The sequence below is a fragment of the Cucumis melo genome, chromosome 8, assembly GCF_025177605.1.
Source record: "Cucumis melo cultivar AY chromosome 8, USDA_Cmelo_AY_1.0, whole genome shotgun sequence".
NCBI lineage: Eukaryota > Viridiplantae > Streptophyta > Magnoliopsida > Cucurbitales > Cucurbitaceae > Cucumis > Cucumis melo.
The window spans coordinates 5233393-5255665 of record NC_066864.1 but is presented as its reverse complement, the minus strand read 5'-3'; the positions used below and the strand labels follow the sequence as shown (position 1 = coordinate 5255665).

Sequence of the window (22273 nt, the reverse complement as noted above, 5' to 3'; positions counted from 1 at the left end):
CCACTGACCTTTTCCATCTTCCCAACCAAAACATTTCTTTTTTCTTTTTATTAAACAAAATATTTAGTTCATATGACAGAAGTGTTCCTTTTTAAAATTTTAACAAATATAACAGTGCATCTTATTATCATCAAACTCATCTATCACTCAATTTTAACTAGAACTTATTATCTTATTTTTATCTAATTTTTGGTAAAATAATCAATTTATACAAATCCTATACAATTTGGAGTGAATCTCGTATTTATCCATCATTTACATAAAAAAAATTGTATATTAAGAAAATATCACGTGACATATTTTAAATTATTAACACTAATCGAATGTATCTCAACGTTTAAGTATACATTTATGTTTTTATTAAAAATCAAGCCTACAAGAAATAAATATTTTAGATAAATGAAATGATGTGATTTTTTTAAAAATTTAGTATTACTAATTTTTATTATAAAATATTGTATATAAGTCAATACTTTGTGGAAATACTACGCCAAACGCATCTTAAAATTATTGAAGAAATTAAATATCTAATGATAAGATCGTGCTATGCTAATTAGTAGAGTTGTTACTAGAGAACATTGTTGTGGATGTTCCCTTTGAACTTATACTAATTCAAATAATTTTTCTTGACACTAATTTATGAGATTTTGACCTTGTCTCCGAGCATATAACTATGAAAGCATGCATTTTATGTTTATCATGATAAAAAAGACCAAAGAGGGGTTTAGGCAAGATATATAAGTGAAAGATAACAAACTAATGAATAGTTAGATACTCCAAAATAATTAAATGAGAGAATAAAAGATACCTTAGCTAAGCATCATCCTTCCAAAATTAAAAGGAAAAGAAAAAGTAACTTTGAAGAATAAGATAATATATAAGTCTACAACTCGCCCACGTGAAAGAATAAAAATACATATAGCGTCACTCCCACTCCTACAATTTACGAATAAAAATAAATAAATGCAAATAAACCAATTATATAAAATTATCATTTTTTAGAATTTGTCAAAAGTAACAAAATTACTTAGTTCATCTTTACGATTTTCTTAGCTAAATAGTTTGTAATTTCTTTTAATTATTATTAAAAAACTCTCTTTTTTCTAAGACAGTTGCAAATAATGACGTATACTTGTATTTTTGTTAACAAAGATTGGGTAGTTATTTAACTCTATTTAATTCATTTGTAATTTGTATGCATTTTTTATTGATTTAGACTCCAATTATATGAAAGGAAGTTATGACCTTTTTTCTGAAAATAAAATTAATTTTGCTATATAACCTACGAAACAAGGACGGATTTAATAAGAAGGTAGCATGACACATATTCCCTTATATTATATTATCGGTTTTTTTATAGTTTATACTATTTGATCTTCACTGTATTTTTATTTGATCCTCATCATTCTTTTTATTATTTACTAGGTTGGGTTACAATTTTTTTTTTCAAACTAAAAATAATTTACACGACCAAAAAAGGTAAAATGAAATATTATAGGAAAAGATGGGAATTGGGAAAGGGGTTGTCATAGGCGTGGGTGAGAGGGAGACAGTAAACCAAACACGAATTACTCAAAAAAGAAAAGATTGCGCATCCTCCGTTCCGGTGTTCTCGGCCCGGGTATGTAAAACTTTGGCATTCTACGTTGTACAGAATCTGCAAAACTTGGTGCCCTCCTATTTTGGATCAAATCTATTTGCCATCTCTTTGCTCTTCTACTTCCACTAAATCGGACCGGCAGCTCAACGTAAGCCTACTCTTCCCTCTCCTTCATTTTCTGTTTTTCTTCTTCTTTCCTTTTGGATGTTTCTACGCTCTTATGCCTATCCTTGGTGTTCTTCTATCTATTTCGCATATTTTTCTTCCTGCAAGTCGTTTTTCATCTCTTATGTGGCGATTCCCAATTGTATTGTGCTGGCTGTTCGTGTACTATAAAAGTTCTCTGATGTCAATTCTAATAATATTCCGTGTCATTGATATGTGCTGTGTTATCAGCATGATTTCTCCTGGATTTCACGACTTCAATGGACCACTTCAGCTTTGTAATCACGCCAATGATTCAAATCCTCATAACATCTATGCATTTTCTCCACCCTTTGTCCGGAGGGGTAATGATAATGACATTCCTTTGTTTAGAAGAGGGTTTTGTAGTGTAAGAAATTACAAGCTTTCTGTCGTTTGTGCCATCCCACAAGCTTCAATTAAGAACCATTTTGCACCTATTTCTCACTTGAATATTGATGATTCTAAGAACCCTTCAAGTAAGTCTGGTCACCTATCAGGAACAATGGCATCTAATATATTTTTGTTAGTTGTCTAGCTAGGAGATTGAATTTCTTTGTAATGTCCATTAAATGTCCCATTTTAAAGTTGAAACAGCTCTGATATTAATTCGACATGGTGAGTCAATGTGGAACGAGAAGAATTTATTCACTGGCTCTGTTGATGTACCTTTAACAAGGAGAGGTGTAGAGGAAGCAATTGAAGCTGGTAAGAGGATTTGCAACATACCACTAGACTTTGTGTATACTTCTGCGTTAATTCGCTCGCAAATGACAGCTGTGCTTGCTTTGACTCAACATCGCTGCAAAAAGGTATCTATATTACGTTGTGTTCTTTACGTCTTGACAAGTGGATAAATGTTTATTAGCCTAGGCCTCATTTTTATGAATTCAGAACTTCATACTTGTTTCTCAAGATGGCCGTAAGATATAATTATGGGAGGAAAGAAAGCATACGAAAATTTCTTTCCTTCCATAAAGACATTTTTATCATTGGATGAAAATAATTTCCACTTTAGAATTCATAGTTCAATCATATATTTAGGGTAAGAATACTTTCTAGTACTGATTCTGAGGAGAACAATAATAAGGGACTTAACCTCCATAGCTAGATTTTAAGTTTTGATTATTATTATGTTTTATTATTCAGAAAAAATGTTCCAAATTTAGACAAACTTGTGCTTTCAGGTGCCTATAATTATGCATGATTGTAGTAAACAGGCAGAGGCATGGAGTCAAATTTACAGTGATGAGGCTAAAAAGCAATCATTTCCTGTTATTAGAGCTTGGCAATTGAATGAAAGAATGTACTCTCTCTTTTCATTGGGATTTATACTTTCTTTCTATCTGAAGTCTGAATATTAGATTAATTATTTTGATACACAAATGTGCAATACAGGTACGGTGAGCTACAGGGATGGGATAAACAGGAGATTTCCAAAAGATACGGTAAAGAGCAAGTGCATGAATGGCGTCGGAGCTATGATATTCCTCCGCCTGAGGGTGAGAGCTTGGAGATGTGCTCACAAAGAGCAGTCGGATATTTTAAGGAACATGTAAGCACTCTCAAATCTTGTTTTGATTATTTTAATGATTCTCACAAGGCAAGAAGGAATTGTAGATTGAACCACAGCTGCAATCTGGGAAGCATGTTATGGTTGCAGCCCATGCCAATTCGCTAAGGTGTATTATCATGTATCTAGAAAAATTGACTTCTTGCGAGGTAGAGAAACCATTTCCTACATGTTATTCTTGTGTTCATGTCGTTAGTCATTACCTTCTAGTACAGTTTTTCCATGGTGAATGATTATATGCTGGGAGACAGGTAATTAACTTGGAACTATCAACTGGGGTACCATTACTTTACATATACAAGGAGGGATCGTTTATGAAGCGAGGGAGTCCTGTAGGTCCTTCGGAAGCTGGTGTATATGCATTAACTAAGGCAAGAATCTTCTACCTCTTCATTGACCTCATCTCTTTTAATAACTGACGTCTCGATATTTGCTTGCAAAACTTCAGTATTCATTTCAAATATTGCTATGCTAACCATTTATTAAAATTGACCAAAGTGGAGAAAAGAACAAAATAGTGGCTGTTGTGGTATATATTGATACGGAAAATATCCATGAAATAACTAGGGATCCTTGATCAAATGCTGACATTCATATTGGTGCTTTAGGAAGCATTGACAAACGTCTTAACATAAGAGGAAAAAAAGCAGAGAACTGGTACATTTTTCTGTCAGTTTTGCTCCATCCCATCACTTGATCGATTAACATCTTTGTTTCTTGGTATATTTTGTGCAGAGTTTAGCACTTTACAGGCAAGAGTTGGACGAAATGTCTTGCTGAATTCCCTAAAGTTCAGGTATGAAAGTTTGACTCGTTACATTACAACTAGTCAAGTATAAGTTTTCCAACTGTTTTAAAATAAACAAGATTTCTGCTTATTTGATGTTGCTAGTGAAATAGGAAACCAGTGGACTCACAGGGGCTTGCTTCTTCTTCTTGTTCTAAAACCAAACGGTTCATACTAATTACAAATTGTTTGTTGCTCGTATGTGGAGAAGTGATCTCTGTTTCTGTAGTGTTATTGAGGTTATCTGCAGCTGGCTCAAGCACTTCCTGAAAGGACTAGAACAGGAAAAATAGGTATTTCACAGAAGCCATAGATACAAATTTTCTTCTTAGTTCATCTTGAACGCCGTGCACTTGATTGTAATTGTTCATATCTATTTTGTTGTAGAGAAACCAAATTATAATTATGAATAGTTACTACCCAATTTGCTAATTCTTTAATGTTGTGGATTAAAATCCCTGACTCTTATGTTTGTAGTCTCTGCCCGATATTCTAATCAGGATTAGTGCCAATATTCGTTCAATAATTTAAAATTATTCTATTTTGATAAGACACTAATTTTTCTAATTAAAAACTATTATAAACGATGACACAATTGACAAAATCTAATTGATTTAAAATGTCGACCAAGTTTAAATCTCTTAAACTGGATAATCTTAACAAAGCCTATTTATTGAAGTCAAGGTTTGAATCATTTGATACTTCAACAGAAGAAGAAAAAGAGTGATATCTTACCTCTCCCTGCATTTTCTTCCATCACAAAGAAAAAAACAAAAGAAAATAAAAAAGTTTGTCATATGATTGGACACATAGATAAGCTATTGATGTACATATATATTAGTTATTTTATTTTATTTTAAAGAATAACATATTTTCTTGATTGCAGCTTCATGAATGAAAATCTCCAAGTGATTGTTTAATCAATTTATTTCTAGCCAATTTTATTTGGTCATGTATGTAGGAGGGTTTAAGAATTTGTCCAAACACGAAAATAAATAAACAAGAATAAGGAAATGAGGTTGAAAATACGTCTATCAAATTTTTTAAAAGAATATATAAATTTCATTCTTCTCTCCATTCATCTAAAGAGATGGTAGTACATGCAAAAAGATGCACTGATCACCTTCATTCAAACTCTCGCATTTTATCGACTTGAAGGATATTTATTTTAGACTCAACCAACACATGAATTCAAATAATCACATACCATCTTGAAGTGATTGTGTCTCGTTCCAAAAGAGTAAAATAGGAATACACTGTAAACGTGGGGGGTTAAAAAGGAAACAAAATAATCTTCTTTAATTTGCATATTATAGACTAGGCATGCCAATTTATACTTTATAATACTATTGTTATTACTGTTGCAGAAATGCAACCGAATTAAAGTTGATTGGGATGGGATCTACACGTTGGGATATTGAATTTATGAATCTTCTTCGACATTATACTAATTTCAAAAAACGTCGTCCCGAAAAGACACACTATATATTTCTGTTTAGGTGTAAATATATTGATGGAGAGTTGAGATTAGCGGATGATCAGGACTTATGCTATGAACTCCAACTTCTAACCATTTTCATCCTTTCAATCCTAATAATATTCTCCGAAAGCTTTGCCCCCATTTTCTCACCCCCACGATACACAAACTCATAACCAATTTCCTCAAACACACAATCACTTTCTCAAACACACACCCTCCAAAAAAGAGAAAAAAAAATTCACTCTTTTCTCTTTATATATATAGATATAAATAAACAGCCACAGATTAAGTAATAATAATAATAAAAATAACCCATCTTGGAGTTATTGAGATTTTCCGGCTGGTTAATTCCAGTCCGCACTTCGCCGGCCATTTTCTGGTGCCTTCTTTCGCGATTCTGTTCGCGAGTTGAATGCATTGGAATTGCGGGTTCTATGAATGAATGTCGAACTATGCCACTACTTCCCAGAACCCCGGGCCCCTTTCTCCCGCCCTTTCACCGGACAACTCCGTCAAGAACGAAAAGAAAAAACGAGTATTTTATTTATTTGTTTTTTTTTTTTTCACCTTTTTTTTTCAGAACTTTGTTTTCATTGATTGGATGTGTTCTGTTTTTCTTTCCCCCCTTCACCTGCATTTATGCATCATCAGTCTATTATTCCAAAGATCTTCAGTTCGAAGAAGAGCGAAAGGGTAAATTCGGAGGAGGAAATGTTTAAGTTAGATTATGGGGATGGCGCCATTGATATTGGTATGTGTATATAATTCCCCCTTTTTTTTTCCTTCTTTTTCTTTTATGTTCCCTTTTGGTTAAAATACATTTGGTTTTTGTTTTGAAGGGAAAGGAATTGCTTCAAGAAGAAAAGCTTTCATGGAGTCAACTCCCACAATCAAGAAAAGCTTTTCAGGTACCATTTGAAATATATGAAATAATGTATGTGTGTTGTGGTTTTTAAGACACGTTGCCATGAGTTAAAGACTTGAGAGAGATTAATGTTTATATTATTTTGGTAGCTTACCGAACAATACGATTATTTTGATCAGTATGAAGAAATTTGCTTCCAATCAGATAGAGTTTTAATTAATTATTGAAAACGATGTTTTTCATCCTTTGTAGTGTGTGTAGGACAGAACAATAGTCTCTATATAAATGTGAGCCACATTCTCTCTAATTCATTCAACAATGAACATCTGTTACCACCCAAAAACAAAAATCTTACGATATTGAGATCAAAAATAAAAACTTTTAATGCCACATTGAACTACTAACTTCTTGGATTTTCTTGGGTATCTCATCAGGATCTGACTGAGTAACAATGGAGAGAAAAAGAAGTGTAGAATTTATTCATTTTATCATTTATCTAAAATTCCTTGTTTTGAATTCGAAAAGGAAAAAATAAATATATAAGTTTATGATATTGAAACAATAAGATTTTAAAATTTTATATTGTCTAAGTATCCTCTTAATCCTTATATTGAGTTTCTATATTGTTTCGATCGAGACAACACCTTATAATTAGTCGAAAAGAATGCTATTTGTGAAAGAAGAAAACTCTTCGAATACCATTGTTTACTCTTGAAGTTTCTAGAGTGTTAGGCTTCTTCGTAATTAAATATTTTAGATGTAAATGTTACTTTTGTCTTTTTCTAAATAGGGGAACCAAGTGAAAGAAATTTGTATTGCAATGTACTTAAATTAATGAAGAAAGGAAAGTCTACATCTTCACCTAACTCCAAATTACCCAAGCGTTTGATTTGATTACTATTAACTCCAATTAATGGTATGTATTAAAGAGCTAAACTTTTACCACTTTTGTTTATTAATCTTCAGAAAGACAAACAAGTTCAGATATCCAAAGCTTAAACCTCTCCAACTTTGAACCACCCATGACTCTACCAAATGAGACCAAGAATTTCCGGTACGTCCAAGCCTATGGCAGTCGTATTAAAATTGATCTAATCAACCTTTTCTTTTTTTTCTTTTCAAATTCTATAATTTAAAAACTGTGTTTGGAGTTCAGGATTTTCGCAGCGACATGGAATGTAGGAGGAAAAACTCCTAACAGTGGCATCAACCTCGAAGATTTTTTACTTGTAGAAGACTCAGCAGACATTTATGTGATTGGGTGCGTAAAATATTTAAAAATGAATTAATTTTTCTCTCTTATTAATTATAAGAATTAAATTTGACAGATTGGTTTTGGGTAATGTGGGGGAAAATTTTTATAGGTTTCAAGAAATTGTTCCACTAAATGCCGGGAACGTGCTTGTTATAGAAGACAACGAACCGGCAGCAAAATGGCTATCATTGATAAACCAAGCTATAAATAAACCATCCGGGAACAACAGCGACTCCGTGTTTGGTGGTGGGTCAGATCATGGGTCAACAAAAGGATCATCAAAAGATTCAAAGACTCTTCCTTTTTTTCAAAAGCCCTCTTTAAAAATGCTTAGCAAGAACCTGAGGCCACTTGACAGTGGTCTACTGAAGGCTTGTAATTGCCCAATTGAATTAGGATCGAGAGAGAGAAGGCTAAGGAAATTGAATGAAGGAGCGGCATCGGATTTAGAGAATATGATTATTTCAACAAATGAGCAATATGGGAGGTTGATGATGGAGGAATTTGTTTCCATCTCAGAGCTTGCTTCATCAAAAACAGGGAATGGGGATATGATGAAATACAAGCTTATTTCAAGCAAACAAATGGTGGGTTTGTTTCTTTCAGTTTGGGCAAGACAGGAATTGGTTCCACATATTGGTCATCTTAGAGTTTCGACAGTTGGTAGAGGGATAATGGGTCGACTTGGAAACAAGGTTGTTTGAATTTTTTTAAAAAAAATGGTAATTTGTTTGTGAAAACGAAAAAACAGGGGAAGAATTTATTATTGGGTGGTATTGGTTTTGTTTTTTCAGGGATGCATATCAATTAGCATGTCAGTGCATGAGACAAGTTTCTGCTTCGTTTGCAGTCATTTGGCATCAGGTGAGAAAGAAGGAGATGAAATCAAAAGAAATGCCGATGCTGCTGAGATTATCAAAAGCACACAGTTTAGCAAGATTTGTAAGAAGCCCAATAAAAGAGCCCCTGAGAGAATTATGGATCATGAGTAATTACAACTATTATGATCACTTTTCAAAAGGTTTTTGCTATGAACTTTGTGGTGATTAGTTTAATTTGTGATTGTGAAAATGCAGCCGGATAATATGGTTGGGAGACTTGAATTACCGGGTGTCATTGAGCTACGAGGATACCAAAATATTATTAGAGGACAGTGATTGGGATAAATTGCTAGAGAAGGATCAGGTACGTAACTTAAGTACAACGATTTTGTTTTCTGTGTGTTTTGCTTCTTGTTTTACTTAAGCGGGAGTATTTACAGTTGAATGTAGAAAGAGAAGCAGGAAGAGCGTTTAGTGGGTTCAGTGAAGGGAGGATTCAGTTTGCACCGACTTACAAGTACACTCATAATTCAGATTCATACACGGGGGAGACGGTGAAATCGAAGAAGAAACGACGAACACCAGCATGGTAAGTAGTGAGAATATAAGTGATTGATGATATTTGTGTGTGTTCTGAAAATGTAAGTAGTATTTGTTGTGTGGGTTTGGTTCAGGTGTGATAGAATATTGTGGCGAGGGAATGGGATAGAGCAGTTGTGTTATATTCGAAGGGAATCGAGGCTTTCAGATCACAGGCCAGTTTGTGGAGAGTTTAGGGTGGCGGTTGAGTTGAGGAATAGAAGCAGTAAGTTCAGAAAAGGCTACTCATGTGCGGCTCCAAGAGGACAATTTGAGGATTGTGTAATACCCAAAAGGCATAGCTTCTACGACTTCTAAATACATATTATATAGTTTTTTTTTCCTTCTTTTTTTTTGTATATTTCCCTTTTCTTTACTTATTTTAGATGAAAGGCTAACGCTATTCATATACATACCGCCGAGTTATGAAATCCTAAGCTCTCCTCCAACTTGGAGGAAACTAAAATTATAACTTTTAGTCTCATACTGCTGTTTTCACATTTTTGTTATGGCTCGTGATTTGAGATGGTTGGAATGTTCATGATCCCATATGGGTTTTTGACAATCACCTCAATTGTTCTTCCCAAAAACTTATTGTTATCGAATAAATTTAAAGATATCGTTATCGAAAAAAAAAAAATCAAAGTTTCTTGTGCGATTAAGATTGAAAAAAGTTAGAATTATATCCTTCAAATGATGACATTTTATGTATAGAGAAGAAATTGATTTTTACTAAGGGCGTACATAAGTCAGGTTGGAGGAAAAGAATATGGTCGGCAAAAAAAGAGGGCAAAAAAATGAACCAAACTCAACCAAGAAATTCAGGTTAGGCTGATTTTTTTTTTCATCTCTCCATGATTTAGACAAACAATGGAGGAAGGGGATATTGGAGAGGAAGCTAAAGAATATGAAGGAAACTGACTTGAAGAAGGTTTACTAAACTTGTAGGTTTTAGGTTCACCTAGTCACAGCATTCTTACTTGCACGACCTACATCTCAACTTTTTTTTAATTCAATTTTCTAACCCAACCCTTACGGTTTGGGTTCATTTGTTTTCATTAAGTACTGAAACATTGCTTCAATGGTTTGGAGGGCTCAATTAATCTAGTATTGGGTCTAATAATAATCCAAGGTTCAAGTTTTAAAGTTAAAACGTTTTCTTTAAAAGAAATTCAAACTTATTTAAAAACTTTAATAAACTTCTAGCCCTATAAGACTTTGTGTTCATTTTTGCATAAAATTGCAGTTATACGACGTAATATATATACACATCATGAATATTAGAATGTACCATTTTGTTTCATTTAAAAGATATTGCATAATAATTTGTCGCATCAACTTACAAGAAGGAAGGATGCAGGCTTCCAATTTCACATCAAATATGTTTTACCCTATAGCAGATTAGTTTGTATGGCAATTACTTTTTGATTGGAACAAAAACTCTTGAAACAATTTTTAAAAAACAAAATTAAAAACCCAATTAGATTTTTAAAAGTTGAAAACAAAATGAATATATAGAAACAATAAAAAGATAAGTATGATTGTTTATAGAAACTAAAAATAGAGAAATAGAGTGGGGGAAAAGAGAAAATGTTTGGAGGGAGCGGGAGGGGGATGAAGAGATGCCGGGAAAGCGCGCCACCGAGAATGCGGCAACATTTTGAATCGGAAGCGCGGGCCCTTCCTCCACATTTACACCATTCGCGCTTCTTCTTTCTCTCTCTATATATAAATTAATCCTCAACAATTAAAAATAAAAAATAAAAGCGAAAGCATTATCATTTCCTCCTCCGTTTCACCCGAGAGCCGCTCTTCTTCGATTCTTCTAACTTGGGCCTTCCCCCTCTCTTCACTCAAACCAACTCTACCTCCAATCCTTTTCAAGGTTATTCTCTCTATCTCCGCCTCTCTCACTTTTACATTACAATGCTTTTCTTTCCTCTCACCGATCCGATTCTATACTTACGATTTTGCCCATGAATCTCTATTTTTCTAGGGTTACTGTGTTATTTGTGGTTTTACCGATTTATTTTGCCGCTCTTGCTTGTATTTCTTTTGTTATCTTCATAATCTTGCAAAATTGAGGTTTATGTGTGTGTGCGTGCGTGTGTTTTTCCCTCAGCACACTGAATAGGATTTGAACCTGATGATTTAGGATATTTTCTGCCCGAGCGATTAAAGTTCTGGAAGATACATTGGTTGATCAGATTTGCGTCCCCCCTTCCCGTGTGTGATAATGCGGGAGGATAACATTGATGGTGTGTTAGGCCACAATCGGCCGGCCCTTGCAAACCTAACCAATCGTCCGCTCAAACGAAAGCTTTCCTCAATTTTGAGTAATTCAGGTGCTAAACCAAGGGATGGATGTGGAAAAACTGTGGATGGGGAAGACGAAGACGCCAGATTCCCAAAGCACGTGAGTCTACGACTACAAGGAGCGGAATATGTCAAGGAGAACTGTAAACGATCGAGCGGAGAGCAATGTTATTCAATGGCGCTGTCTAGATTTAGTAAGGAGCAGCAGGAGTCTGATTGCTCACCGGCTTCGAGTGAAGCTGACACCGCTTTGTCTGATATACCAAAAGAATCTGTGCAGTGTAATTTGTCGATTGACGAACCGCATCTTGTGAATGAGGGTGAACACCGAATTACAGACAGTGAAGCTTTGGGAGTTCCTTGCTTGCCCACATCTGTTATCCCTACTTGCTCCGAGGATCACAAGAAAGAGTGTCCTGGAATTATGCTAAACAATGATAATAATGAAGAAGAAGTTGATCCTGTTTTAAGTAATGACGAAAAGGATATTGGTGTTGGTATAATTGGCTCAAGCAACCACGACTCCTCAGAATGGTCGAGGATGCCTATTTCAGAGGGTTCCAAGTCTCTGGGATTGGATAGGTGCTCAGGACTTAAGACTAATAACTGTGCTAATGCAGACATGTATGACGACTTGCTTAAAACATGTTCTTGTTCGTTCTGCTTGAAAGGTAATCAGAATGCAAGTTATTTAGTTCATTAGTTATGTATGTAACTAGGGGTTCTTTAAAATTTGTGTTCAGAAAAGCTAAATTGGTGTTTTGTAATCAGCATCATACATTTGGTCAGATCTCCATTACCAGGACATTAAAGGACGTATTTCAGGTAAAACTGATCTTCCTTGTATGGTTATAATACCATGCTTCTTGGCTTATTCCTTCTTATTGATTATCATGGTATTTTCATTCTTTTAGCACTTAAGAAAAGCCAGAAAGATGCAAGCATCTTGGCTCAGAAAAGCAGCAAAGAGAAAGAGACTTATCATGGTCAAGGAAATTCTTCCAGCTCAAAGCTAGAACTTGATCTTTGTGGTCAGTGGATGTCACTGTTCCGTCATATGGAAGATACGTTTGCTCATGAAGGAAACCAACTTGTAAGTTCGGATCTTTTATACTTGTATGAACTATGGAATCTCTTTCCCATCAGAAATGTACATCTACCTTTGAACTTCAATCTTTTCAAGTACCCTGTCTATGGAAGAATGAAATTATTATAGATTCTTGAAATTTCCAATTTAAGGAGGAGGAACCTTGTTGAAAATCCAAAAGAGCCTAGTTAATGAAATTAATAACAATTTTATGTCATTGTTGGTCTGGAGGGGATTCACTAGTTTAGGCTTGAAAGTAACAGTCTTTTACATTCTTGAATATCTGCTTCACTTTCATTTACTTGAATCTTGGAAAGCCAGCAGTGGTAATTCTCGTTTCACTTGGTCTACAGCAAAACAGTTTTGTTACCCTGAAAGATCTGAGAGAGGAGTGCAAGATGAATTTGGAGATGCTTAATGCCATGCCCATGGAGAAGCATTAGCGTGCTGTTCTTTTTCCTCCCAGTCTGATGGTTGTGGGCCGTGTGGTTAGTCACTTGTGCTGTCCATATCTGTACTTTTGAACTTCTTGCCATGGATAGGGTAGCTGTATTATAGATTTGGAATACATGTAAAATCATCCATTCTATTTTTGAATAACCATGCTATTTCATCCTTCCTTCCGACTCGGCTTTCCTGTATATTTTTAACTTTGGTCTTTGAATGATGTTAAGAGTTTATTAGCTTATCAAATTCTGTTGGATTAGGTGCTTTGATAAATGACATCTTTTAAATAGAATGATATTTCATATTATCAATTCATTCCACCTTATAAGCAATGGTAAGTTCTTTAAAAAATTACGAATTACTAGGACTAATATCTGTTAATAAACGTTTATTTATATTTTATTTACAGAAAGCATGACAGCCTTGAATTAGATTGAGATATTTGATACATCTGCTATGAAGACAGGTAACTTGTTTGAACTTGCTCTTTTAAGATTGCTATTCCATAGTTGAGATTGAGAAAAATGCATTTTAGAGGGTCATATGAGTGTTTAAAAAGTGACTTGTCGGTTTTGATTGGATGAGACAGGCTGAACTTGGCAGATTGGTTTATAAGGTCTTGAAATCAGTTTAGGTTGAATCAATCTGTCTAGAGTTTAATGTAACAACCTTTAGAAATTAATTCTTTAAGACTTTGAAATATAATTGTTCATAAAATAAAATTTGATTTCAAGTTGTTGTAATGCGTAAGTTAGATAGATGCTCAAGAACCCAATCTTTTCACTAGTTTTTAACAAATTTAATTAACCTATGCCTAATACTTGTTCATTGTCTTAATTGTGATGGTTTCGATTGGATCTACTTGCAGTTTGTGTTATTGACATAGGTTGAAAGGATCATTTGGCCTAGTTCAATTTAATATATAATGATCATATTTGAAGTGATTTTATAATGGTTAAAATTATTTGTCAGGTTTGAAATTAGTTTATTAGATGTTTGTTTATAGTAGATAATTGATTTGGAGAGGGTGCAAAATTATTTGAAACTGCTGTTGGTCGTTGCTCAGGTGATTCTCGAATGAATTTGTTGATATTTTGTTATAGAAAAAAGTCAAATATTTATTTCGATAATTTTTATGTTTATTAATTTAAACTATAAACTAATAGTTGGATTGATTTAAACCTTTTATCTTTTATAAATGTTTAACCTTGAAATATCGTTTAGGTATCAATTTAAAATTTCTATTTTCATAAGTATATTCAAGGAAAAAGGATAATAAAAAGTTTAAATTGATATATTTATAAAAATTTAGTGTCTAAATTGATACACTAATGAGTTGGAGGTTTAAATTGATATAAGTTTATGGTTTAAATTGATACAAACTCTAAGGTTTAGAGGTATAAAATGATTTTTTTTCCCTCAAAATGTCTAATCTTTCTATAAAGAAAATTCCTCTATTTACTTTATTCTTAAATTATGTGATAAACTATTTTTTTTCACTCCATTTACACTAGTGTTATTTCTAATTTTTTTTTTTTGCTGTCTAGAATTTTTATATTTCTACTTACAACTTTATTCTCGCATTGTTTCCCTTTTCACACGTTTTCTCTAAATATTTTATAAATCTCACTTAGCATTATCTCTAGAATAACTTTTTGGTTCCTCTCTAATCCTATCTCATTTTTTTCAAGTGCAAGAAATTTATCGTCTCCGTCTAAGTCTTTGCCCCTCCATTTTATATTTATTTTCTTTCTCCCTCTCTCTTCTTTTTCTTCTTCTTCTTCTTTTTTTTCTTTTTTTTTTTTTTTTTTTTTTTTTTTTTTTCTTTTTAAATTGAGAAGTGAGAAATTCAAGATCATTTCCAGTTTGTTTTGGATACTAATGTCTAAAATTCAAATCTTCTACTAAAAAAAACCACTTGCTGGAAGGAATGTAGTTCAATAGGCGTTAAGTTTTTAAAATATTCTATTAGATTGGACATATATAATTATTCTTATTTCATTTTATCTCATGTTAAGTTATATGGGCAAATACAGTTCTAGGGTTGGTTTAGATTGACTTGTGTTCAAAAAAGTTATTTCTTTCAAACTCTTTTTTATAAAACTTTTTCAAGGTAGTTCTTGAAAGCATTTCAAAACGAAAATTACTTATTTTAAATATTATTTAAAAAGTTAAATCAAACACAACTTTATTCATTTCAATTTTTCTTTTACTATTGTTTCAACCCATGCTTCCATTCCTATAATAAAAAAGACGTAAACTCATAGTAATGTGTAATTATTTTACATTATCAGATAAATAATGAAATGTTTGTTGTGGTTATGGAAGCCTTAAGAGATGCAAAGCAGAGTAAGCCGGCATTTGCATCTTCTTAATTATATGTGCGCCACATTCATTTTTCTTATCAACCACATAGTGGTTGGTTGATGCATTGTTATTATTGCAAAACATAAGGTTGACCTTTTTTTTTTTTTTTTATCAAAGTCAACTTAGGAATTCTTTATATTATCCTCTTCCATTCTCTTCTCCAATTCCATGACTTCTTTTAGCACAAACCCTCATAATGTTTAATACTTTTTAATTAACCTTAAGCCCATTGCGAGTGGTGCGGTGGTGCTTAATAAGTTCAGGTGCTACTGCATTTTTTAATTGCCTTTTGGTTTTGTTTAATATGTTTTATTTGACTGAATCCTAATGCCCACCAATTTTAATAGCTTCGTTTTTTGTCGTTTACTCTCTATTCACTTTTTCTATTCAATTAATCCAGCTGTTTTGCATATTAGAAAAACCTTATGAAACATTTTTACATTTTTTAGTTTGAAGTTTGAAATTGAGCATTTTTTCCTCAATTTATGCATTATCAATCAGTTGGAATCTTTTGAATCTTTTTTCTTATATTCATCTAAGTTCTAAAAAAACTCTTTAGTTATTTTGGTCATTAGTTTTGAATTTTCCTTTTTTTTTTTTTTAAATAAAATCTGTGGTGCGCACCATTTTCAACCACAGCTTGAGTTTTTAGAGTAAGTCTAAAGTTATTTAATGTGTTTGGTGGGTGTAATTATTTTGAGTAGTGGTAGGTTAAATTAGAAGTTTGGCCTCAACTTTTAGATTTGTATCCTTAAAATGTTTGAAATGTAGTTGAGCTTTCAATTTTGTGTTTAATAAAAATTAATATTTGATTTATTAGTCATAAAATAAAATTTGTCTTGTTGAACTTTAAATTGTGTTTCATAAAGTTTGTGAATGTCCAAAATATCAAATTGTTCAATGATTTATTGGTATTTAAAATTAAAGAACCTATTGGACAAAGTGTAAAACCTATTTATCACAAAATTGAAACTTTTGAAAAATTAAATAGATACGAATATAAAAAGAGGAAGCAATGTAACATCCTCCTCATTTTTAAATTTGGCATCGAATGTTTATTTATATTTTATGTTTTTCAAATGATAATGTTGTTTCGTTAACAGATTTAACAGTTTAACTTTGATTATTTTTATAACCTCTTCGTAGTTGTTTCTTACACATTGAAAAGAAAGTTGGGAATAATTTATTGTTTATTGTATATGTGAAATCCAATTGATTAGTGCATTCCATTCATTACTTAGTTCACCTGTCTCCATTGTTTTGGTGGAAAATTTATAAAAGAAGAGGAAGCAATTTGTGCATAATATAATAAAGAAAGTCAATATCAATGAGTTGTGTACATTTTGATTATAAAAGTACTAATGTCAAAGAGGAGGAAGTTCCCTTTCACCCTCCAACTGATTTAAAATATATATATACGATCTAATTCTAAAGTAAATAGAAGTTTTATGTCCGTTGATTTTTCTTAATTTTGATTCCAATTAACTCAATATTCATCTTTACCTTTTATTTTTCACGGACTGCATTGTGACAACAAGAAAAATACAAAAATAGGGTGAGTTTTGATTGATGCAAGTTAATATTAGTGAACTTAGACATCAAAGACCTTTCTAAAAAGTCATATTTTTGTTTAATGTGTTCCAATTAAAATAGATTTTGTAATGTTGATAGTCGTTACATGCAAAAAGAGGCATTGGTAGTGGGTTTATAATGGTTAGGTTGACAATCTGTGTATTCCTTTTTTGAGAGATAGGTCAAACCATCTCTCTTCTTGTGGCATACCAATTATTAAATATTACCAATAATGCTCCGCTTAGGCTTTAATTTAAAGACAAGAAAAACAAACTATTAAATTCGTATTTTCAAACACTTATTACGTATAATCTAAGCATTGCATCTTAGTTAATCTATAAATGTCAAACACTATATTCTATTTTCATAATGAGCTCCACTAAATATATGTTCTATTACCTAATAGTTAGTTCTTTTTCAAGTCAGTTCCTTTTTTTTTTCAAAATTTTGTACAGTACTCTTTAATTTTTCATCTTTTTAATTCCTTTTTCTCATGAATGTTCAAAATAAATCGATGATAAACTTGCATGGCATGCATCATGCCTAAAGAGATTTGGAACAGAAGGGGTAGCGAGAAAAAAAGGAAGAGAGAGTCTTTTGCAACAATAAAAAAAATTGATAGTTAAAATACTAAAAGAAATTTGAAAGTTAGAAAAGAAAAAAATATATATATAGGATCTTATGTAAAAGTTAAAATAGTTTTTTAATTTCTATAATTCTAATTTTGTTAACTTATTTTTAAATGTTCAATTTTAGTTAATATAATTTTTTTAAAAAAATCTTACCTACTACCTATTTATTCTAGGCATTTGTTTTATGTATTGTATATATTCACATATTTGTATTTTCCGAATTTCTGGTTGTTTAGAATTAAGAATTGATGGGTGAAATGGAAATCAAATATCATTTGAGAAGCTTAATATATATTTGTAAATATGAAAAGAAGGAAAGCGCGCTTGAGTTGGGCAATTCCACGTAGGAATGGAAGGCCCCACTTACCATTTGGTGATGTGTGTTTTTGTGTTTTGGCATTCGCTTCGTCTTTACGCCAACAATACAATCGAGACAAAGGAGGGCGACGCTCCATGGTAAGTGCATGGACTCCACGCGTTTGGATTCCCGATTCCTATCTCTATCTCTCTGTCTCTGTGTGTGTGTGTGTTGTTGACTTAACCCAGAATATTTAACCGTGGTTAACAAATGGAAAAGGTCATCGGTTTGCGTGAACATCCCAAATTGGCTCTTGGTGAATGCGTAGGAACCCCACCCCCACCCCCACCCCCACTCCCCCCTTCTCCCCTTCAATATTCACTCTCATATATAACCAAATTTACCAATTATTAATTATTTGCATTCAACTTTCATAATTCCTCCCTTTTATTTATTTTATTTCTTGATCTTTTTTTAATCTTTAGTTTCTTTAAATAAAATAAATAGCATTCATCCCCCAATTCTTAATTTGAATTGTATGGCGCCGCAATTGACCATTCTGTCACATTCTCCTTTGTTTTTATTCACATCCCCACCATTATTCCACCAATCTTATTCTTTCCGCATCTCATTTTCATTTACCGGCTACCTATTTCTAATTGTAATTAATTTTTTTGAAAAACCAATTCTGATATGTTTGAATTGTAAATGTATATACTTATTCATATTATTATCCTTGTTGTTATTCTTACTGTCATTGCTAATCATAATATGTCATATTTATGATATTGTTGTTGATACCATCATACCCTAGGAACAATGGTATGGGAACGATAATCAAAAAATATGGCGGATTCATAATTCTAATACTATGATCATAATAACAAACATACAATAGCGATAATGATCAATGGATTCCACATAAATTTTAAATATTAATGGTGGAATATATTGCTTTTATAACTGTGGACTTAGAAAGATACAGTTTAGTGAATGTATTCCTATTGAATGTTTGAATCTTTATAGGACATAATTGTAAAGAATAAAATATCTAACTTATTTACAATTAAATTGAATTTGAATTTTGTTTAAGGATTAGTTATATGTGATATTTTACGAGCATAGTTTGTGGAATATATGTAGAATCAAATACCATATATATATATATATATATATATATATATATATATGATCATGCTAAGAATGCAGTAAAATACCCCTATTTATTTATTGAAAATATAAAACATTTATTTATTAGTGACCCATTTGTGTTTACTTTATAGCTTAGATTCTGAATTCATCTTTTAGCTTCCAAGTTAATATGTTTTTTTTTTTTTTTAATTATAGTGAATAATCAGACGCTTATACAATATTGTATGTTTTAAACACATCTACTCCTTAATTAAATATAATACAGTTGAGCATCATTTTCAATTTATTACTTTTATATCTCAATTTTTTTTTATTATTTATTTTGAAAAACCAACTCTAATTGAATTAAGATATTACATTTTTTTTGAAATTTAGGAATAGTGATATAAATTAAATTTAGTTGAATGAGTTGGGGGATGTTTGGATGATAAAAAAAAAAAATAGATTCGATGATAGGATAAGGAATAAAGAAAAAGACATGGCTGCGCGTGCCAAACCACTATACACTGTACAGTGATAAACCCTCACAAATGCAATTAACTGAAGTGGGCCAATGCTACTCCCCCACCTCCACGTGTCCTATAGCTTACGTGGCTCTACTTCATTGGGAACTCCACCTCCAGTTATGTTATCTTGAAGTTGACGAGATAATTTACCGGAGAAAAACGCGGTCTAGGAGTGAGAAAAATGGTGGCTCTTATGTGAGAGAGACGGCCATTTTTGGTGTTATATAAACACTCTCAAAGCCTACCTCTATTCTCAAGGCGAAATTTCATACTACGCTCATACACCCAAAAGAGGGAAAACTAATTTCTCTCCTCTCCTTTCTTTCTTTTCAGTCTGCAATTATTATCTTCTGTTCAACTTCTTCCATTTTCCCCCCTTCTCTAATTTCCCCGCTTCTCTGATTTCCCTTTCTGTCATCATCTTCTGTTTTTCCTACACCCACTTTTTTGAAATTTTGGATTTCTTTTTCTTTTTTTTTTTTTTTTGAATTCTGCATTTTGTGTTGTAGACCCAGAAGGCTGGTTCTTTGAAGTCAGGTGATTCTGAATAGGGATCCAGATTTCTCTGTTTCTTTGGTAAATATTTTCTGTTTTGATCGGCTTCGAGGGTGTTTTTTTTGAGTCCCTCAAGTTGATTGTCGAAACAAACTTGTTTTTCTTGTTCTGGCTTTTCTTCTCCTTTTCTTGAAGTAGAATTTTGTTTTCTTGGGATCTTTTAACACTTTGTTTTGCTAGTTTTGTAAGTTTTTTGACAATTCACATGGCAGCAGCTATAGATGTTTACAGTGGAACTTCAACGCCGGTTTACTATTCGGATCCTTTTAGCGAAGAATTAATGAAAGCACTTCAACCTTTTATGAAAAGTGCTATTTCAACCTCTTCCTCCTCCTCCTCCTCTTCTTATTCTCCTTCTCCTTCTCCTCCTCCTCATCCTTCTGTTTCTTCTCAGCCTAGATTAATCCCTGATTTTTGCTCCCCGTCGAGTACCCGCTTGTTTTCTCAAGGGTTCTCGGGAATTGAACAAATGGGTTTTGAGCAATCAGGTCCAATCGGGCTAAACAATCCCACCCCTTCTCAAATTCTCCAAATTCAAGCCCAAATTCAACTGCCCTCACCAACTATGTCTTCCTTCTCTTCTTCTTCTTCTTCATTCCAATCCCAATACCATAACTTCCTTACCCCCAAATCTTTTCCCATGAAGCACATCGGCTCTCCACCTAAACCTACAAAACTCTATAGGGGAGTCCGGCAGCGGCACTGGGGGAAATGGGTGGCTGAAATCAGACTCCCCAAGAACCGAACTAGACTCTGGCTTGGGACCTTCGATACGGCCGAGGAGGCTGCTTTGGCCTATGATCAAGCTGCTTATAAGCTCCGTGGGGACTTTGCTAGGCTCAATTTTCCACATCTCAAACACCAATTCGGTGACTTCAAACCTCTTCATCCTTCTGTGGACGCGAAGCTTCAATCAATTTGTCAGAGCTTGAAACAGGGGAAAACAGAGGTCTGTTCTGTTGAGGATGAAAAACCAACGACCATTCCACTTCCATCCGAATCAAACTCAGCAGTTAACAATTTCTGGGAACCAGAATTGAAAAGCGAAGTGGAAACCTCATTTTCATCTTCATCCTCATCTCCTTCACGGTCTGAAGATTATTCCACTTCCACCGGATCTTCCCCTGATTCAAGTATCAGTTTCTTGGATTTTTCAGATTCTCAATGGGGTGAAGGAGTAGAAGCATTTTGTTTGGAAAAGTTTCCTTCCATCGAAATCGATTGGGCAGCCCTGAGTCAGCTGGCCGAATCAGAGTGTTAATTAGTAATGTTTTCAATGTAATTTGTGCTTTTTGATAATGTTGTCAACTTTGTTACAAAGATTCTGCAATGAAATTTTAGGCATTTGCAGAGTTCTCGTGTTAAAAAAAAAAAAAAGTTCAGGAGTCAGTCCATGAAAAAAGAATCCTCTTCAAAGAGATTTGTAGTTCGTCTTTAATGGGGTGTATTCCATTTTGGTCTGCAGGTTGTTTTTTCTTCTCTTGCATGGCCATTTTGGATGTTGAAAAAAAAGATGTAATTATGCACTTTGTGTTTTTAATACACATGTTGGTCTCCTTGTAGTCCCTTCTCATTCTTGTTTCATGGTTGTGTAAAGTTTTGGAGAGTGTTAGTTGGATTCAGGTCCAATCCCGTTTGGAATTGGCTAAGGCCAAGAAATTATGAAGTAGGGAAGCGAAGGCAGATGTAGAGGAGCATCATACAACTTGGATTTGGAAGCATCCATTGCTTTTGAAATGAAATATTCCTGTTCTTTAGGTGACGCCAAAGACAAAGTTTTGAGTCACAAACAAAAAGGAAAAGTCTTACAATATATATATATATATATTGTCTTTTTTAGTAATAAAGAAAGTGAGTGGGCTCTCTCAAGGCACCGTTTAGTATTTGGAGAATCCCCTGGGTGAAACTTGACAATAAACTGAATCCTGGCCATTCCTTGTCACTTTTTTTCTTTATTTGTTCGGATGTGTGGAAAAGAAAACAATATCTTTAAAATTTGATCATATTCTTCGTCACCCCTTGTTTTGGAATTTTAAAAGTAATGTGAAACTTAGATAGTAAAGTTATATGGATGGTGGGTTTAAGGGTAGAAAAAGGGTTGGGAGGGCATCCTAGTTTACTTTACAGGTCCTACTGATGTGGCATTTCCGATTTCATTGCCTTTATTTAGTTCAAATCCTAAATTAGGACTAAGTTAA

The 22273-nt window shown here is 33.1% G+C and overlaps 4 protein-coding genes across 21 annotated transcripts; all 4 read left to right on the top strand.

The window, feature by feature from the left end:
* Positions 1-1449: 1449 nt before the first annotated feature.
* On the top strand, positions 1450-4575 carry LOC103484987 (2,3-bisphosphoglycerate-dependent phosphoglycerate mutase 1-like). Of its 15 annotated transcripts, none has more exons than XR_007823140.1 (10): positions 1451-1748; positions 1997-2262; positions 2372-2595; positions 2953-3089; positions 3182-3338; positions 3404-3505; positions 3608-3727; positions 3965-4013; positions 4092-4152; positions 4257-4575. XR_007823140.1 is itself a non-coding variant. In XM_051088876.1 (9 exons), the coding sequence occupies exons 2-8, from the start codon at positions 1998-2000 to the stop codon at positions 4134-4136; spliced, it is 1050 nt and encodes a 349-aa protein (XP_050944833.1). In that variant the 5' UTR covers positions 1455-1748; position 1997; the 3' UTR covers positions 4137-4152; positions 4257-4575. The 15 variants fall into 15 exon arrangements, 4 of the variants coding, with proteins under 4 accessions (XP_050944833.1, XP_008440619.2, XP_008440622.2 ...); XR_536808.3 differs by having other exon boundaries at positions 1452-1748; positions 4249-4575; XR_001761947.2 differs by having other exon boundaries at positions 3965-4152; positions 4249-4575.
* A 1176-nt stretch (positions 4576-5751) lies between these two features.
* LOC103484986 (type I inositol polyphosphate 5-phosphatase 5) lies at positions 5752-9641 on the top strand. The gene is made up of 10 exons (XM_008442395.3): positions 5752-6158; positions 6275-6374; positions 6463-6531; positions 7455-7542; positions 7645-7749; positions 7853-8438; positions 8538-8731; positions 8820-8928; positions 9005-9153; positions 9239-9641. The coding sequence occupies exons 1-10, from the start codon at positions 6066-6068 to the stop codon at positions 9459-9461; spliced, it is 1716 nt and encodes a 571-aa protein (XP_008440617.2). The 5' UTR covers positions 5752-6065; the 3' UTR covers positions 9462-9641.
* Positions 9642-10712: 1071 nt separating this feature from the next.
* On the top strand, positions 10713-13743 carry LOC103484984 (uncharacterized). 4 transcript variants are annotated; one of them, XM_008442392.3, is made up of 6 exons: positions 10713-11028; positions 11299-12130; positions 12231-12284; positions 12374-12552; positions 12900-13034; positions 13403-13743. In XM_008442392.3, exons 2-5 carry the CDS (start codon positions 11380-11382, stop codon positions 12987-12989), a joined length of 1074 nt encoding a protein of 357 aa, XP_008440614.2. In that variant the 5' UTR covers positions 10713-11028; positions 11299-11379; the 3' UTR covers positions 12990-13034; positions 13403-13743. The 4 variants fall into 4 exon arrangements, with proteins under 4 accessions (XP_008440614.2, XP_008440615.2, XP_050944830.1 ...); XM_008442393.3 differs by having other exon boundaries at positions 11266-12130; XM_051088873.1 differs by lacking the exon at positions 13403-13743 and having other exon boundaries at positions 12900-13308.
* A 5700-nt stretch (positions 13744-19443) lies between these two features.
* Positions 19444-21648, top strand: LOC103484983 (ethylene-responsive transcription factor ERF060). The gene has a single exon (XM_008442390.3). The coding sequence runs from the start codon at positions 20281-20283 to the stop codon at positions 21334-21336; it is 1056 nt and encodes a 351-aa protein (XP_008440612.2). The 5' UTR covers positions 19444-20280; the 3' UTR covers positions 21337-21648.
* The last annotated feature ends 625 nt before the right edge of the window (positions 21649-22273 follow it).

What these genes read in the sequence shown, in the direction of transcription:
- LOC103484986 (XM_008442395.3), top strand. Translation starts at nt 6,066, where the DNA reads ATGTCGAACTATGCCACTACTTCCCAGAACCCCGGGCCCCTTTCTCCC. An exon ending in AATCAAGAAAAGCTTTTCAG is followed by an intron (nt 6,532 to 7,454) that starts GTACCATTTGAA and finishes ATTAATCTTCAG; the next exon opens with AAAGACAAACAAGTTCAGAT. An exon ending in TGGGTCGACTTGGAAACAAG is followed by an intron (nt 8,439 to 8,537) that starts GTTGTTTGAATT and finishes TTGTTTTTTCAG; the next exon opens with GGATGCATATCAATTAGCAT.
- LOC103484987 (XM_051088876.1), top strand. Translation starts at nt 1,998, where the DNA reads ATGATTTCTCCTGGATTTCACGACTTCAATGGACCACTTCAGCTTTGT. An exon ending in CTCAACATCGCTGCAAAAAG is followed by an intron (nt 2,596 to 2,952) that starts GTATCTATATTA and finishes TTCCAAATTTAG; the next exon opens with ACAAACTTGTGCTTTCAGGT. An exon ending in AAAAATTGACTTCTTGCGAG is followed by an intron (nt 3,506 to 3,607) that starts GTAGAGAAACCA and finishes GCTGGGAGACAG; the next exon opens with GTAATTAACTTGGAACTATC.
- LOC103484984 (XM_008442392.3), top strand. Translation starts at nt 11,380, where the DNA reads ATGCGGGAGGATAACATTGATGGTGTGTTAGGCCACAATCGGCCGGCC. An exon ending in TTGTTCGTTCTGCTTGAAAG is followed by an intron (nt 12,131 to 12,230) that starts GTAATCAGAATG and finishes TTTTGTAATCAG; the next exon opens with CATCATACATTTGGTCAGAT. An exon ending in CATTAAAGGACGTATTTCAG is followed by an intron (nt 12,285 to 12,373) that starts GTAAAACTGATC and finishes TCATTCTTTTAG; the next exon opens with CACTTAAGAAAAGCCAGAAA.
- LOC103484983 (XM_008442390.3), top strand. Translation starts at nt 20,281, where the DNA reads ATGGCAGCAGCTATAGATGTTTACAGTGGAACTTCAACGCCGGTTTAC.